The sequence below is a fragment of the Ylistrum balloti genome, unplaced genomic scaffold (assembly GCF_031769215.1).
Source record: "Ylistrum balloti isolate Yb309-2 unplaced genomic scaffold, AGI_CSIRO_Ybal_v1 Utg370936, whole genome shotgun sequence".
NCBI classification, from domain to species: Eukaryota; Metazoa; Mollusca; class Bivalvia; order Pectinida; family Pectinidae; genus Ylistrum; species Ylistrum balloti.
In genome coordinates this window covers 120,540-138,974 of record NW_026782529.1, presented here as the reverse complement: position 1 = coordinate 138,974, position 18,435 = coordinate 120,540, and the positions used below count along the sequence as shown (strand labels likewise).

Sequence of the window (18,435 nt, the reverse complement as noted above, 5' to 3'; positions counted from 1 at the left end):
TTTAAGATATTTTTATAAACTTCATCCTCGGTTGATATTTTTCTAGGGTTGATAAAATAATTATCGACCCCGTCAAAAGTCTAAAATTGAATCATACTGAAAATAGATCAATATCTTAGTCCGTAACTGTATGCAATATATATATATATGTGTTAAGAAACTGCCCCTTTACGGAATACAGTATCAAAATAGCAAAATTTTGAATAAATTGTCTGAAATACGATGTTTTTAGATTCCCACGGTCGGCGTTCTGTTTTTTTTTTTTTTTTTTTACAAAATTTAACCTTTTAAATTAAATTTTGAACCATATTAGAAAAAAAATCTTCCCTTTTGTTATTTACTTATTGATATTAAACTTAGGCCTGTGAAAATCGTCCTGTGTACGGGAGAGGGGTGGGTGTATGTAATAGATATACATATCCCTGACATAATCTTTATCTACACACGTGTCACAGGTACAGGTATGTATGTAGGGACAACACTAATCTTTAGACAAACTATACTCGGTTTGGTACACACCCCATCAATCAGGCTGCTATAATAGGGTTTCCCCAGGTAGATCTGGGTGATGATTGAGTATGTCTTACCTGTCTTACCTTTACAGAGGTATCCAGGTGAGCTTTTATTGCAATTTGTGTACAATACCTGTTCCGTGTCACAGACACGCGCCCCAGGTAAGCTGCCCACCTGTCCCGTAGTTGGGATGCGACATCCGTGTGACGTTTATATAACAATTAACGGTAGTTACCTGTCTATCGCCACGTGCTGCACAGTAGGTGATCTAATTGTCTGACCCACGGGGGGTGGGGCGAGTAGAGTATTTGTACCCGTCACGTGACGTGGTACCATATAGGTAGCCGTTTCCTCGTTCTGTCTACACTTTGGTTTTGATATACCATAAGAAAACTCATATTACATTCCATACGATTCCGAAAAAAATCATGCATCCTGAGATCGAACGAGCTTCTACCCCTTTGGTAGCTAGAAAACGTCAGGTAATTAATTTTTATCGTATTCATGGGATATTTCGACCAAGTTAGGATTTCTACGGATGGTGTTTTATGAAAGTTAAATTTATAATTATAAATAGTATTTTTCATAATGAAAATACAAACTCTGAAAACATGAAACGAAAATTTATTTAATTCCATTTCGCATTTTATTTTACCATTTTGGTTATTTTCGGTCTTAAATTAGAAGATGTTTTAGCGTCATTTCTAAAGTTTTCTTTGGTGAAAAAATTAAAACTATCTTAATTGATAGCTATTAGAATAATTTACCCTGCTTTATTTGGGTTGTGCTTTACGATTGTTTTGTCGCGCGATACTTTGAGAAATTTACAGATTTTTCATTCGTAGCAAACAATAGACCTAATTTATTGTAGGAACATTATATTTTCTCTTATAACGTTTACAGTCTCTTATACAATGGACTGACTAACATTGGTTTTTATTACAACATTTCAGTCCAACAAGCCACTGACAGAAAGAAAACGTCGGGAGAAGATCAACAATTTCCTCAGTCAACTTAAAACCCTCATTCTCCAAAAAACAGACAGGCAGGTTAGTCATGTTGTTCTTTTCTTATTTTGTTGATACAAGATTAATAAAACCTTACGAAGTTCCCATTTAGCTAAGTATTATTGTTGAATATATTGAGAGAGAGAGAGAGAGAGAGAGAGAGAGAGAGAGAGAGAGAGAGAGAGAGAGAGAGAGAGAGAGAGAGAGAGAGAGAGAGAGAGAGAGAGAGAGAGAGAGAGAGAGAGAGAAAACATAAATGCGTGTCATTTAATGAAAGTTTTGAAAAACAACGTAAATAAACAGACATCATTCATCAAAAAACTGAATTTTTCATGCCTTGAAGTGCTCAAAATAAATGAATGAGTTCAGAAAACAAATTTTACATTTTTACATCTCAATTTTCACATAATGGCTAGTATTTTATATCTTTCTAAGTTCTATAGTTGAAGAAAAATTGTCTTTTCAATAAATTGCAAAACTGCATTGATTATCTGTGGATATATTTCCCGCTTCTCCAACGTTCTTTGCTTTTCCCAAATATATTAATCTCTTGAATTTAAATGTTATATAGTTTTTTGTTTAATTGAGGCCTATCAAACAATAATATCTATTGCGATTTAATCTTAACGAAAGCCTGCTACATCTGGTAATTTATTATATTCTATATTTTGAATGTTCACATCTGAAAGAAAAATACTTAGAAATGTCTTCATCAAACTGTATTTTAGAATTTAGATCTTTATAAACAAACAAAGAACGTGTAATCTGTTAAGTCAATCGATGTTCTTTTCATGTCGAATTTCTCAAGAAAAATTCGTAATTGGAAACCTAGGGTAATTATTTATCCAATCATATCCATTGGGATCCTATAAAACATAATAAATTAGAAAAGTACATAGACAAACCATATTCTGCTCATCGCTCGTTTTCTTCGCAAAAATTAATTAACCTTGTTTGATGCGTATCTTTATATATTGTAATTTGGTGTGAAATAATTCAACTGACGACTGACGTTTTGATAAATGGATTTCCGTTGGAATATTAAAGACAAAGTTTTCAGGTAGTTTTCGTATTGATAAGATTCTCTCCAAGCATTTCATGAAGAAAAAACATGTGTAGTTGTTGATTGCAATTAAATTTTTCTGGATGTTTTAATTGATTGTTCTATTCTTTTTTTTTTTTTTTTAAATAATGCACCGTTAATAAAATTTCACCGAATTTCGTACCTGATTTCTAAAACATACTGACAGTTCTTTGAAAAATAATTGAATGTTTCTAAGCACAAACATTTACGGTAAAAATTAGAAAAAGCATATATTGAACATAATTTTCATTATGAACTCAAACTGTCCTCATTGATATATTTGTACGGCGATGCATAATATTTATCCAGAATAATTGTGCCTGAGAAATAAGGAGCATATCTTTCCATCTAAAATGATCAATATTGACAAAAAGTATTGTATTAGCTTTGGGTAACCAAAAACGGCCCTTTTTTTTCTTTCTTAATTCTAACTGTTAAATCGCAATGGTAGCGTTTTAATCCATTTATAACTAACGTGACACGTGGCGACACCCGAGTCACCTGAAAGTCCGTGCTGTACCTGGCCAGGTAAACAGACGGGATAATTACCATCATTAATTGGTATAAAATATACCTGTAATACATTTCGACCGGTTAGGTGTGAATGTCAACCACACTACTAGAAACTAAACGCGCGGAGCTTGTAATTACAATACCAGACCCCCTAAGCGCTGCGTCGGTATGTTGTCGATCTGTCAAAATCCGTGTTTACAACCCAATTTTACAAACAGCTTCAGGCACATCAATTTGTCGTTAGTCCAATAAAGAAATCAATTATGCTCAGAAATTAACAGGGATGGTTGCAGATAGTTTCTGCTGTGACACTTTTTGTGTAATTTGTGTCAAGCGGAGAATATTACTCGTTCAAGTACTATTACAACATACTTATATTGAAAGGTATTTAGTATCACAGCAGTTATGTAAAAGATGGATGGGTTTAGATAAATTTCCGGTTATCAATTTCACAGATTTAATATCAAAGACAACCAAATTACTACTTTTAGTCTACAAAACCTTGAAAATATTAATATGCAAACTTCACATTTCTGTTAAAATTTTGAAATGTCTGAATAATTTAAATTGTTTTATTTGTTTCCATAAATGAATAAATATTTTGTAGATAATCAGATTTTAAAACATTGCTTAATGTACAGAAAATTGTGGTACTTTATAACTTTCATACCGTTGATTAAGGATTCAGAATTTGATAACTTATAGAAGAAACATTATAGAAACATTATTTACATACATAATAAGTATTGATAATTTTGAAGTGTTTTTTTTTCTCAAATTTTATAATTTTTAACTTTTGATTTGAAAGATAAGTACAGACTTCTCTCATCATTTTCCCTATATTGACGCGTGACAAATATCACTCTGCAATTTCTCTGATCATGATATTCCGAAAGGTACACTTTATATAAATGTATGTGTGTAATATTATTTGCATATAATTACATATTCTTTGTTTCATTCAAGTATACTTATAAAATACATGTCTTTTTCTCTGATTTAAGGGCATCTTTTACACATTGTTTACTTGGGGCATTTCTCGTATCTAACTCTGATTGCTTTTATTAAAACAATAGCTCTGATGACAAAAAATGGAGGCTTCAAGATATTGTGTAAATGTTTTAAATCTTTTACAATAAAACCAGACAAAGAAGATCATCACCAAAACCTGTGTCATATATCTCAAATATCAACGATAAGGTTTTATTATTTAATAATGTATATAAAGTTGGTTTTTAAACGCTATTGTTGTAAGCTGATACCTACACCAAGTTTTATCCAGGTGTGAAGAGAGCATTGTTTAATTACTTAAGGTGATTAAACAGATAATTACGTGTATTGTTTGCTTTAGCTGTTTCGTTAATATAAAATTTGTACAAAGATTTAAAAAAATATAATGGCACTTTATAATTGAAGAGTTACAAATTTTGATAAATTTAAGGCTATTTCCTGCCTTTGTGTTAAATACCTCTACGTTAAAGAGTTCCACCTTTGAAATATTTTTAGTGATATTGTTTTATTAACATTATTTAGCTGGACCAGAAGTTTTGAATACTTTGGTTTTTGTAAGAAAAAGGAGTAAAATGTGTTAGGTCACATATAGCCTTAATAGTATTTTAAGTATGACTTAGAAAGGGAGGTAAATGTGTAAGGCCACCTGTAGCCTTAACAACATTTTAATCCTCTGAAATTATATGTTTACACAGTACTTTATTATGATTCATAGAGACATTTTTTTTAAATTTTGAGATGAAAGGTTCTTTCTGTCACAGCTTGTTCATTGATGAAAATATTCTGTTACATTTCTTTTAGAGTATGAGATCAATGATTCATACATATCAGATAAGTGTCCATTACATCATGAGAGATTGTTTACAAAGACAAAACTTTTTTTTTAAAAGACAGTTCTTTGTCTTTTTTATCAATTTTGCAATATCAAAGGCAAGATTTTCAGACAATTCTCTGTAAATCTGATTCTTTATGTGCAGATTTATTTCTTATTATGTTTTTGATGATAAAAACTTAATATTAGAGACAATCTATAAAAATATCTGATTTCCTGTATGTATCACAGGTGCTGGTTTCTACTATCAAACACTAGTATTTCACAAACACTGGGTTTTTTTTTAATGTTTACTACCTGTATATCACAGACAAAATTTTTTATGAAGTACCTGTTTTTCATGGACGTTTGTTTTGGAATTGTAGGAGAATGAACACTGCAGACTGGAGAAAGCCGACATCCTGGAAATGACTGTGCAGTATCTACAAAATGATACCACTTCAGGTAACTATTCATTATTCATTAATGTGGCAGTTTGGCACATTTCAAAATTTGTTTCATTCATTTGTGGTGTTTCTTTTAACAAGTACAGGTTTTATTTTTGGGTTCAAACATGGAATGGCTTCCCTTCCACAAGGTTGATACAATGTCATGATATTTTTATCTGTTTATGATATTCTGCTGTTATCTGTATCTAGTGGAAAAGTATTACCATCTCGTCTCGCTTTACTGAAGATGCTGAACATTATTAATTATAACTTTCCTATGTTGCAGGAACTTCCAAGACATTGGACTACACAACAGGGTTTACTCGCTGTCAAGAGGAGGTTTTCCGACTTCTCAACCAGGATGTAACTGTTAGTAGTGATGTTAAGATGAGGTTGTTCTGTCACCTGTCCAGGTTCCAGAATGTTTCATCCCATCAGGCGCCAGCCTACAGTGTAGACCAGTCCCCAGCCAACCTTGTCAGTGAATATACCTGTCCAGTCATGTCCAGCTACAGCACACCTGGTCATTCCATGTACACAACTGACCTTCACAGATCTGTCTCTGGTCATCAGTGGTCACCTGGTCAGACCTCAGCTGTTTCCAGTCCAACCCTTGACCAGTCTTCCATCGACCCTGCCTCCTCCCTACCAATGTGCACTCCAAATGGATTCAACATGTCCAGCATGGAATGGTTCAGAGGATATTCCGAATGGAATCACTCTAGTCCAGATGCCAATTCTGTCAGTCCAGACCTGAGTACAGCAGGAGTGTCCGAGATTTCTAGAATCACTTCCCAGGACAGTGTATCTATGACCAGTGACAGTTCCAGCTCATCCATGTGGAGACCGTGGTGATTATCATCATAGCTACCAAATATTTCTTTAATATTATGAGATTATCCACAGACCTTGGTAAATTATTACTACTGGAGTAGCTGACACTGGAATATAGAACATTTAGGTGAGATTGCAATGTATTGTGCTTTGATTAGGTGCCCAACATACAGATTATCTCCCTTGGACTGTGGCTTGAATGAGATAAATAATGTGCTTCTATGTCTTCTTTCCAATTCAAATCCCAAAAGAAATCAATTTGTGTGGAAATTATTTTATACAAATATCATATATATCCCTCAGTAAGTCTGTGTTGTATATTATCTCTCATAAAATCCCTCAGTGAATTCATGATGTACATTACCTCTCGTAAAATGTTGTGTGATAGGTTTACGTTCCAGGACAACAGTATTAGTAGTTGTTTGAAATTTTTCTAATGTTAAAATACACAAGTTGGGAATATTATTAGAATGATGACTTACTGCTGAATATATATGATAACTTATTTGTTGGGTTCTGCGTTGTGAGGCAGGGATCTCCTAAACACTTCTCGGTGCAAGTCAGCTTTACTCAAATTTAATTCAATCTTAGTGATCACATCAAATGTTCTAGAAAATTAGATAAAACCTTCAGTTATGAATTTTAATATGCAACAGAAGTTCATTATACAATACTGATTTGAAATGAAAAGAAGACTACAAGATTTTTAATTTAATCTGGTTCATTTAAATTCCCGCAAGAATTAAAACTGAAACATTTTCCATGAATTTATTTAAATTATAAGATAATTTATTAATATTTGTTATGTGTTTTATAGTATATAAATAAATGTGATGTTTAATGTTCCTGTACATTGCCAAATGTACATGTAGTGTGCTTTGTATAACTGTATGTATGGTGAGAGTGTTAACTAAAAGAGTATGCTTTTTCAAAGTGGAAAAAAAAAAATCACACATTATTTTTAAAGCTTACTCCTTGTAAATGTTTTCATCCGAAATGTTTTTTTCAAAATTTCCAATCACTTTTTAAGAAAAAAATCCTTTCATGCATATAAAATAATGGTTTTATAAATTGTTTTTAAATAAACTCATCAATACAAGAGGTTCTGCTGAAACTTCAGACCCAGTATGATAGATTAAAAATGCATAGAAGAAATAAAACAACATGTATAGAAATATTGGAAATATTCCGTCAATTTCAATGCCAACAGATACAATTGATTTTATGCTAATTAGGTATCAGATTGTGAATATTTCACACTCCATGTACTACAGATATCTGGGCCATTTTTTGTTGATACATAACACAATACATGTATTGTACATTTCCTGTGCTGTAGAGTTTATTTTTTATTAAAAATTAATAAAAATAATTCAAATTGAATTGATGTTTTGATCTCATTCTGATAAACAATACTTTGTTTATATATATAAATATATATGAATTGTAATATACAGGTATATGTATTAAGATTATGGAACAGAGATGTTAATCTTGTTCTTTATCATCTTGGCATCTTGCCATATTTAACAAATTCATGAAAAAAACAACAACAAAGAGGAAGAGAAATAAAAATGAAATGTATATTTACATAAATAATTGCAATAATATTTACAAAAGACATTTGGTCGGAAAATATGATAAATTTGTTAGTCTTTTTCAAGTTTTAAAATGACATTTGCTATTTCACTATAGCATGTTATACAACTGAAGACAGCTTTTGAAAATTTTGTTCATATATTTGTTTCATATATATCACAGATAGTTTGTTTTTTAATTTAATACTTCCAATGAAGTGATTTTGACATTTCCAATGTTTCACCACATTGCAGACATTGAGCTCAGTCCTCATACATGTAACATCCTAGATCCACATATTTGGGTTCAGATTCAATCATCATCATCTGAATTGTCTTCGTTCTGAAACAACAAAAATAGGACATCATTAGTTTAAAGAATTTCTTCTTCAATGTTCATCAATATAACACATACATATATTACATATGGTGTGGAGAAACAAGCCTAGAACTGATATTAGTTCCTTTTCCAAGCATAACATTGCATTGACTTTTTCATGATAAAAACTAAATTATATACACTGTAAGTACTTAATGGTCGAAGATTAGTTAATAATATAATATCTTCAAAGGTCAACACACTTTTGTAACTTAAACATTGATAAAAGTATATATTTTTTATTTCAAATTTATAATAAATTATCTTAAAAGGTCTACACACTTTCATAACTTAAATATTGGTAAAAGTATGTTACTTTCTTGATCAATACTAGAATTCCTAATTTTGTTGTTCCATATATGGTCAAATAAACAAGATTATTTTTATTTTTTTCTGAAATGAAGTGAAAGAAAATTGAGAATAAATTGTTTTCTTAAAAAAAAAATGGCCACAAGAGGGAATTCAAGCAATATAACAATTTCCCAAATAGGTAATGCTTGATTTTTTGTCTTAAAATGCTGGTCATAGAGAGTCTTCTGAATTTGCTAAAAATATAATTAGATAACAATTGAGCAAGTACTGAGAATTAAACATCAGCCAGTTGTAGATTATAATTATACCACTGTAGATGATTATGAAAAAAATTATCTTTGACTTTTGATAGATCATTTCTGATAACTAAATCAAAATTTCAAACTGGTTTTAAGATGAAGTATGTTAAAAGAAAAAAAATTAACGAAGCAAAATAATTTTTATATATGGGGAAACACTGCATGGAATGAAATTATAATCCAGGATTTTTCCAGAGCACAAATAGAATATCACACCACAAATTCAATTTAGCAAAGTCCTGAAACAAAAAAAGCAATGATGAAATGGGGCACTGTAGAATTACTTAGAACAATATGTTGGCCTGATAATTGAAATTGAGATATTGAGTGAAGGAGTGCTTGACAGTCAACAGCACTAAACAATAAGTACAATTATATAAAAATATAAAAGGTTTCATTGGTTTTGGGAAGGGGATCATAAAAAACAAAGATCCTAGTACGAGGAGACACTACCATTGAAAGGGAGAGAATTTAAAAAAGAAAAAAAAATTTGATTCAGTGCTCCATCTTACCAGTCTGTTGAGACAATAGGTAATGTACTAATTGGTTTTGTCTGAAACAAATTGTACAAGTTTACTAAGACATTGTCCGGTTAACAAAAATGGGACAGTTTTCGTGTCCTTTGAGTATTTTGTAAACCTTCATAACCACTGGATCTCAATGAAACTAGAAACCTTAAATCTGAAAAGAATACGATAAGGTTGTTGCATGTGCACAATCAATCTATGAAAACTGGGCATTTTACAGACTGTCCATCTTTAAAGGATTATCTCCCTTTAATCATATTTCATCCAAACTATAAACTAGTATTTCAATTTCTAGTCTTCGGAGTGTTTTTTACCCTTGCCTTTTTTTCTTTATTGTAACAATTTGCTAGAAATTTACTTTTGAGGTAAAAGAAAGAAAAAGTTTAAATACCTATTATATTGACTAGTAACAAAAAATTTTTCAATGCAATTGAAAGTAGCATAAAAAAGACATCTCATTAAATTAATATGCGGACATGTACGATGAACAGAAGTCACAGTAACTGAAACAAAAAAATAAAAATATTTAAATTGTGTATAATTATTCAATTGTATTATTATCCATTATTTTATTCTAGTTTTACACATGTACATAAATATCACATTAAGTAGCCATCAGCATATTAAGTATAAAGACTGTTATGAGTTAGTGATAATGTTCCATGTTACAATTGTTTGAGGTGTAGCGGGGAATAACACACCACACAGGACCAAACAGGTACACACACAATGTATTAGACAACAACCATCACCAGCTCAGGGCAAACAAGTTCTTTTTTCGTTAAAATACTCGTCCATAGATTCTACAAGTTTTTAAATCATGAGGCATTGATTATCAAGCATGCAATTATCAAATGTATGTTTTAAGATACATCTAAAGCAGGATAGTTGACTGTTTTAGTCAAAACAATTGGATTTGTTGGAAGGGGAAGAATTATTTTACAGATAGGCCATTTAATTTATGAAGTTTCCATAAATTTCTTGAGAAAAATCATGATCATTATAATAAATGTAATAAATGTTGTATTATGTATTTTAATGTGATTGATTAACGACTTAGTTTATACATCAAAAAAGTTTACGTGGGCAGAGGAGGAGTGGGTGTAACTATTTATTGGTAGCATGTTCAACAACGCATTCAATGGAAGAGAAGAAAATCGAACAATTTGATTGGTTAATAAAGAAGAGGACACAATTAGCACTAAGTCTACAGCTTCAATAGCTTGGTCCTATGGTTATGGTTAAAGTTTTTTTCATCGCCATAGCAACATACTCAGTTCTCATCAATCCTCATTTTGCTGTTCCTCTCCATTTGCCTGTCAATCAAAGGTCACATGGCATGTGGTGAAAGGTGAAAGGGTAAACGTATTTTATCCTGTGCATTCATTACAACGGTCGATAAAGATTTGGGATTAAAGAGACAAATTCTTAAACAACCTTTGGCAGATATCTGACAGAAAAAATATCACAAAAAAAAACCACCAAGATTGACTTATATGTAAATTACAAAAAATGTACTGTTATCGTTTTCATAACAAAAAAAAAATCAAATATATCCGAGATATATATATATATGTATGTTTTGGACATTGTAGCACAATTAATGAAGGAAGACTTTTTTTGGCTCATGCCTTATTAAGGCATCGAACTCATGATTTACGGCACCAAACTTCAAACAACATGTTGAAATAAGCAGTAGTGCTTTCATTGATGAATCTTCATGATGCTTAATAAATACATACCGGTATATATTTATGTTTGATAATGATATTCTGCATGTCTCATATATTGATAGAGAAAATGATAATAGACTGCCATCCATGTAATTGGATTCATGACTTTAAACTGCAGAAATGAAATTAGGCACTACTAATTTAACTACTAGAATTTGTCTCTTTAATAATATTAAATTACCATCTCACACAGATTAAGGGCTTTGACCACACTGTCATATACAATACAGTAACATTTGAACATTAAACATTTGTATTAATTTAACAATGCTGTGACCAAACACAGGACAATATAGTGTGTACTTTGTGAGTTCCACCCTCCACAGTATTGTTCCAATTCCAAGGTTACCAAAAAATACCATTTTAATCCATTGATTAATTCCTAATTAATGTATTAACTTTCAGACATTGGTACATGTTTGTTACACTTTGAAATTAATCTCAATATTTTCCATATAAGGCATTCCACATAATATTAATCCCAGATCACATTCACCAATTCAAGGATTTTCGATCCTTAATACTCCACACTAAACATTGAGAAACTTCTTGAAACTTTGAAGACAATGTTTGGAGTGATTTGATTTTTTTCTTGTATTGTCTACAAGAATATAAGACAGCCAGAGGACATTTTTCAATAAGATCTAGTTTCGTCCTGTAATTTTATCTTACTCAACATTACCTAACTACTTACAATATTTTTTTAAAATGACATTATAAAAAAAGACAATGTGACATTTGTAAGTCATGTTGTTTCAATGTCGAAAAAACATTTTTTCTTTCTATGGATTTCAAAGTAAATTTTACAAAAAAGAAAATCTGAATAAAAACTGATGATTGTTTAACAAGATGTCAGAATAAAAGTGGCACTACAAAAAAAAAAAAAAAAAAAAATAATAAAAGACATGGGGGTGGTGGGATGTTTATCTTTTCAAGTAAAAACCAAAATCCAGCACATGATGATGGCTGAAAATTAATTTTTTCTGAGTGTATAAATTCTGTGTAATTATGGTGAGTGTCTTTATGTGCCTGGTATATCATATCATCACAAATCCCTACCTCTCGTTCTGCATCTTCCTTAAGGCGTTGTTCGTAAATCTCCTCTGCTTCGTTTCTCTCCTCCTCAGAATATTCATCTTTGTCCAGTCGTTCCAGTTTCCTGAGAGCAATCAGAACCTCCAGTCTGTATTCATCCTCCTCATGAGCTGGGTTTTCTGTTGTCAAAAAATTACATAGATAATAGTTTTATTTACATTTAACTAAAAAGAGTAAGGAGTGGACCTTTTTAAAGCAAAATAACTGAAAATCAGTTATTTTCATTCTGTTCTTGTGATAGTCCAATTTCAAATCAGTATAGAACTGCAGCATTTCTCAAAGTCAATCTTTCTCATTATCTGGACTGAAAGGTGAACATGAAATTCTGTCTGATATTGATTTCCATCAAGCCCCAGTTGCTCAAATCTCGGTAAGAATTGACCAGTGGTGACATGAAAAAATTTCAACTATACTTCATAAATTAAATAAAATTAGGATCATTTCACAGTTGTAGATATGACAGGTCAGATTGATAAATGTTAATTTTTATTCGAAAGTCTTTTTTATTGTGACAACAATTAAAAACTTTTTCTAACCCTTGTAAATTTTAACAAGTTTTTAGCAACTGAGGCCTGATATATTCTCCTTAATGAGTAAGTCAATCTCAATCCCCCTTTTCTGGAATGGGTTGAAAAGTTCTAAGCGACAACAAAAATTTCTAGATTGCACAGGGTCAAGAACATTTGCATGATTAATCTTAAGAAGTTAGAAAGTGTTTATTTGTAAATGACAACTGACCAACAGATTACGGACTACGCCCAAAGACTACTACTTTTATTTTTGGAATCAATCTTTGTCATTGATACCAAATTGACAGCTTACCAAACAACACCAAAGCCCTCAGCATTGGCAGACAAGCCATCTTTGGAACCTGTTCCTTCACTGATGTTATATTGTTTCCCCTGAAGAAAATAAGAAGTGAAAATGAAACATTATTGCAAAATCCTATTTTCTTTAGGTTTAAACTTCAAGGTTTTCTGATAAAATATGTTTTTAATGGCTTATTATTTCCTGGTTAAATCTTACTCACAGAATCCATTTTAACTACGATTCATGTCAACTTGTATCTGTTTATCAATTTAAAGACATGAATTCTTTGATTAAGATGTCACACAAAATAAAATGAAAATAAAACTCCCATGAAAATTAATGACCTAACAGTAACTAATTTTTTAAAACCTAAATGGCTTAACAAATTAACAGTGAATTCACTCAAAATTAAGCCTATTTTTCAGATTTAAATAAGCTAAAATATTACAACATATAAATTTACAATGGGTTATATCAAGGTTTTGAGTAAAAGTGGGGGGGAAGGTAGATTGGTTCATAAGCATAGTTATATATAGGTCCTCAACTGACACAATCAAAAACTCAAAAACAAGCAAAGCAGACCATTTAGTTTCAAATTCATATGATGATTGTGCCAGATATGGACATGTACAAAAAATGACATTATATGAAGTTATTTTATTGCTGAAGGAAAATTTGACAAAGGAAACTGAATGCAGGAATTTTATTTCTTACAAAATTATAGATTTCTATTTTTCTAAATTGTACTAAATATGATATTATACCTAAGGTTGATGTACTGGAGGAGATGGAGCTGGTCTGTGAAGCCGTCTAAGTTTTCCAGTTGGTTGTCCCTAAGGTGGAATGTAGTGAGGCTTCGGAGTGACTCCATGTCCTCGATCTTATCTATCGTGTTGGCAGCCTAAAAAAGGATGAACAGTATATATCATACAACATCATATATCTTCATCTTATATCACGATTCTGGGTTCCAACTTCATTCAGTTGATGATGTCGTAAATCATCCCTGGCTCCTTGTTTCATTTCATCAATTTTAATCTAAAGCAGGTAGTGATTGATGTAAAAAAGATTTCTAATAGACTATGAGCTCCGGGCCTGATTTATTCAATTATAGACTAAGCAGGCAGTGTTTGATGTAAAAAAAAAGTTTTCAAAAAGTTCTGAGCCGCGGGCCTCATTAATTCAAGCAGGCAGTATTTGATGAATGAAAGTTTTCAGGAGGTTCTGAGTTCATTGAATTCTATACATATTTTCAGATATAAGTTATTGGTGATACTGTCTATTGAAGAAATAACTTTACACCTCTTTTATATACACTTACCATAAATAAATTCTTTAGATTTGGAAGGTGAACACCGCCTGTCGTTTTCAGTTTGTTGCCTCGTACTTCCAGTGTGTGGAGACGTGCCAGTTTAGCTTCGTCCAGCCCTGATATTTCTGTGATTTCATTATCTACAAAAAAAAAAAAAAAACAAGAAATAAAAATAACGAACTTCAAATTAATTTGAATTAATGGATCAATCTTAAGTACATTGTACTTGAATTAAGACAGCTTTAGAAAATTCCTGTGAAACTACAATGTTATAGAACATTGCAATGAAAATAAATGTGAACATTACATATTTTTTTCTTTTATAATATGTGTTGGAAAATTAATGTGATACCCTGAACAAAAAAGGTTTTTGAAAACAGAACATATTTTTTTCACAATTAAATCTTTTTACGACCTGCAAAATTGATATTTGTATATCAGAAGGTGATATTTCTACATCCATATTTAAGGAATTTCTTTTAAAATGTTGAGGCTGATCTGATCGATAAACAAAGACTCAAATGAACAATAAATGCAGTTATACAGAAAATAAACATCAAATAATTCAATGCATAAAGAAAATCTTTTAGAATCACTTCCAGAACTATTTCATCTGGAAAACAAGCTCTTTTTGGACAGCAGACAGATAGACATCAGCAAGGATGAATGGACAGACAAAGCAAAGATTGTACCACACTGCATTAGAACATAGGTGTGGGAATAAAAATTCTCAACATAGAGTATAATTATCAATTATGCATTCTCTCATATTTAGAAAATTAATTGACACAGTATCATAGAAACTCAAGCTGAAATACTTACTGTTGAGACTCAAGTGCTCAAGCATTGGGTGACTCACTCCCTCTAAAGAGTTGATTTTGTTGAAATTAAAACTAGCAACTTGTAAAAATGGCATTTCTTCCAATTTGACACTTGTTATCATATTGTAGTCTGCTTTCAATGTCAACATATGTGTCAGTGCACTCAGACATGAAATGTCCTTCAAATTGTTTTTGCTCACATCCACGTAACGAAGGTGAATAAATGACTTCAGTATAGAAACATTTGTTAGTTCTCTGAAAAATAATAAAAATATTTGTTGAATGTAATATTCTATTTGCTGGTCATCTATTTAACACGTTTTAGTCAAGTTATCTCCCTTTAGTCTCAAAATAAAGTTGAAAATAGCTAGACCATGAAAAAATTATTGATGCTCATCATGAAGTGTGTTTGTTTTGCTTCTAATTTTTTTCTATATCTTTTCTTTGTTTTCTTCAAATTTGAAGGAAAACATAGGTGCCAGTAGTCTGATGTTATTCTGATGTTCTGTCAACTATCCTATAATTATTAGTTTGGAGTTGACTACAATACCAATATAAAAATTTGGATGAAACATCAGAATAATTCAGATTGAGATATCAGAAACTAATAAATGTCATATCTTAAGTCTCACTTTTCATGTACATCCAGACGAACATAGGCATGTGATAACCCATCCCCTGTTTTGCACAGTAGTGAAAGACTCTCTGCCACAGCTTCCTCTGACAATGGGTTCTCTGGAACTTTCTAGAAAAAAAAAAAGAGTTTTCAAATGATTAATGGATATCATTTTTTTAAAATACACTTGAAGATGTCTGCAGGAAAAAAATCACCAGGATATATCTTAAATCTATCAACATTCTTTCCACTGAGGTATTGAACAGGAAACCTCTACATTTAAAACATTTTAAACATTTATGTTAGCTGTTTTGATTTTAACTGTGGTAAACTGATTGACTAGCTACAACATACTCTTCAGGTAGAGAGACCTCATTTTTTTTAGAATAAGACTGTTAAGCAAAAGCCTTCGACCCAGCTTTTGTTCCCCTGTGAGGTATGTAGAGTAATAATGATTTCTGTCACATTTGTACCTATGTAGGGACTTGGAAGGTACTATTGATGACAATGCTTTTTTTATTTATCTCCATAAACAATTCTGTTACAGGGCTCTTAAGTTTTTGGATCAAGCTCTGAAAAATCTGATACATCTGTTCCCATGGTAACAAAATAGTATCCAAAATGAGAAAAACTCCACAACAAAGATATATCATTTTTCTGATGATGTATTTTTCACTCTTCAAATTATAAATGAATGTCACATGAATAGCAATTGCTGATGAAAATGTTTAAATTTAGCATCACTATGAAATGAAATGTTATCTTAAAGCAATTTATCAAAAAAAGTGAGCAAGGCACCCCATCCCTCATCTTTTCTTCTATCTAATACTATGGAGTGGTTAACTATTTAAATTATTTATCTCTGGAAAAAAACTCTAAACTACACATCAAATGATATGTACGTGCAACTACACACCGTAGTTGTATATATAATACACGTATTTAAGAAGCAAAATATATGACGTTATCTATAAAATTGCAGAGATTCAAACATGCTTTCATCACATTCCATCGATAGGATATGGACGTGTTTGATAATTTTGTCAAACACACTGAAATATGGGGAAAAGTCAAGCCGATATTGGAGTGGAAATTCCATGAATTATCTGTCACAAACAACTTAATATTTTATCTCAACAGAAAAATAATGAACAGGGAAGCAATCGTGATTTCTCTAAAAATACTAATTTTCCAACCTCTTCTTCTTCTTTCTGTTCTTCTTCCTCTTCAAGTTCTTTCTCTTCTTCGTCACCGAGATCTTCATCGTTTTCTGCCTCTTCTTGATCCACTGTCGCCTGTTCTTCTCCTCCGCCTTCTTCTTGTGTCTCCTCCTCCTCTATACCTAAATCGTCTTCCTGGTCAGACATATTATATAGCTGTCACCTTTCAAAATTGATCACAAAAGGAGAAAACACTTTCAAAAGCGGAGAGAACTGTAAACACACTGAAAGGTTGATTACAAAAATGGCGGACCGTTGTCAAGGAGACCGCTTGCGATATTACCAATCGATCTCGTTATTCTTACGTTTTAGGGGCATAATTTAGTCTATGTTCAAGTGCGAATAGATAGTTAACCTAAACAAAAGGGAAACATTAATATGAAATACAGTGATTTCTCTGGAAACAGCAAATTAGTATGAGAAGCGTAGTCTCGTAAAACTTCGCACAAAACGAGAATCTGTGTGGTTTCGGTATTCATCCCATATGATCGAAGAGGGTTGAAGGTAATGTTTAACCTACTTTTATTTTACTTTTTGTATTGTTTTTAAACAATTAATGGAACATGTTCCTTCTTGTAATTAAGGTAGTAACAGTGTACAACATGTTGCTTTTGTTTCTTGTTGTAGTTAATTCCTTATATTTCACATTACAGTTAAAAACTTCGAAAAGTTTTACGGACAGATTTCGTACTTTTCACCCCAAAAGTTTATTATCGCAAATTCACGCCTCAAAGGTCAGCTAACGTTAAATATATAGATGTGAATGGAATTTGATTCGGTGCCAAATTATTTCACGGTATTGATATTTCATTATATATCATGTTGATGTATTCATGTTTTGGACAAGAAACCGATGAAAACCGTAATATTTTGTAGGTAACGTGTATATTGACACAAGAACTGATAGGCCCAAGTTGGTGTTGGCCTGGTTCTCGATTTGATAAAATTTGCCGAACAACAGTGATATCTGGATAGATAAAAAATACGACGTTTCATAACTAGATTAAATTATTTAAATGTTTATAAAGTAAATGAAGTACAACGTTTGTATCAAACTAAGTGTGACTCCGGCACTAATGATAGATAATATATGGTATTAGCTCGTAATGCATTGTTATCATGCCTGTGCAAGTTGTGTTTCAGTTTCGTTAAAAATTGCTTGTATTTTTTCTCTGTTTTTTAGTTGAAGTAAATATATTCTTTAGATGCTAAATTTCATAATTTATTAAGTATTGGAAGTGAAAGTAATATCTTCCTAACTATTGATTTTTGATTGATAGGTCTAAGCTTAGCAGACGACTGATTTGCAAAATATTCCCGTTCAGAGAAGTTGACTGGTTCTTTTTATAGTAGACTGGTAATGCAGTTTTTTATAATCCCTGAAGTAACATTTATATCATAGAACTCCATAAAAAATATTGTTGAACAAAATTTTTATTTGTTTTATCTAGTTGTTGATAATGGTGGCCTGTTTTGGTTGTTGTATATTTTAGTTGCCATAGAAACAAGTCA

At 31.5% G+C, this 18,435-nt stretch overlaps 2 protein-coding genes across 3 annotated transcripts; one reads left to right on the top strand and one right to left on the bottom strand.

The window, feature by feature from the left end:
- The first annotated feature begins 941 nt into the window (after positions 1-941).
- On the top strand, positions 942-6,243 carry LOC132559569 (transcription factor HES-2-like). Its single transcript, XM_060224200.1, has 4 exons — positions 942-995; positions 1,467-1,562; positions 5,326-5,404; positions 5,675-6,243. Exons 1-4 carry the CDS (start codon positions 942-944, stop codon positions 6,241-6,243), a joined length of 798 nt encoding a protein of 265 aa, XP_060080183.1.
- Positions 6,244-7,858: 1,615 nt separating this feature from the next.
- LOC132559576 (leucine-rich repeat-containing protein 23-like) lies at positions 7,859-17,089 on the bottom strand. Of its 2 annotated transcripts, XM_060224207.1 has the most exons (9): positions 16,900-17,089; positions 15,720-15,832; positions 15,089-15,342; positions 14,276-14,406; positions 13,719-13,855; positions 12,967-13,046; positions 12,109-12,263; positions 10,590-10,632; positions 7,859-8,142 (listed from the first exon to the last, which is right to left on the bottom strand). In XM_060224207.1, the coding sequence occupies exons 1-8, from the start codon at positions 17,068-17,070 to the stop codon at positions 10,600-10,602; spliced, it is 1,074 nt and encodes a 357-aa protein (XP_060080190.1). In that variant the 5' UTR covers positions 17,071-17,089; the 3' UTR covers positions 7,859-8,142; positions 10,590-10,599. The 2 variants fall into 2 exon arrangements, with proteins under 2 accessions (XP_060080190.1, XP_060080191.1); XM_060224208.1 differs by lacking the exon at positions 10,590-10,632.
- Positions 17,090-18,435: the final 1,346 nt, after the last annotated feature.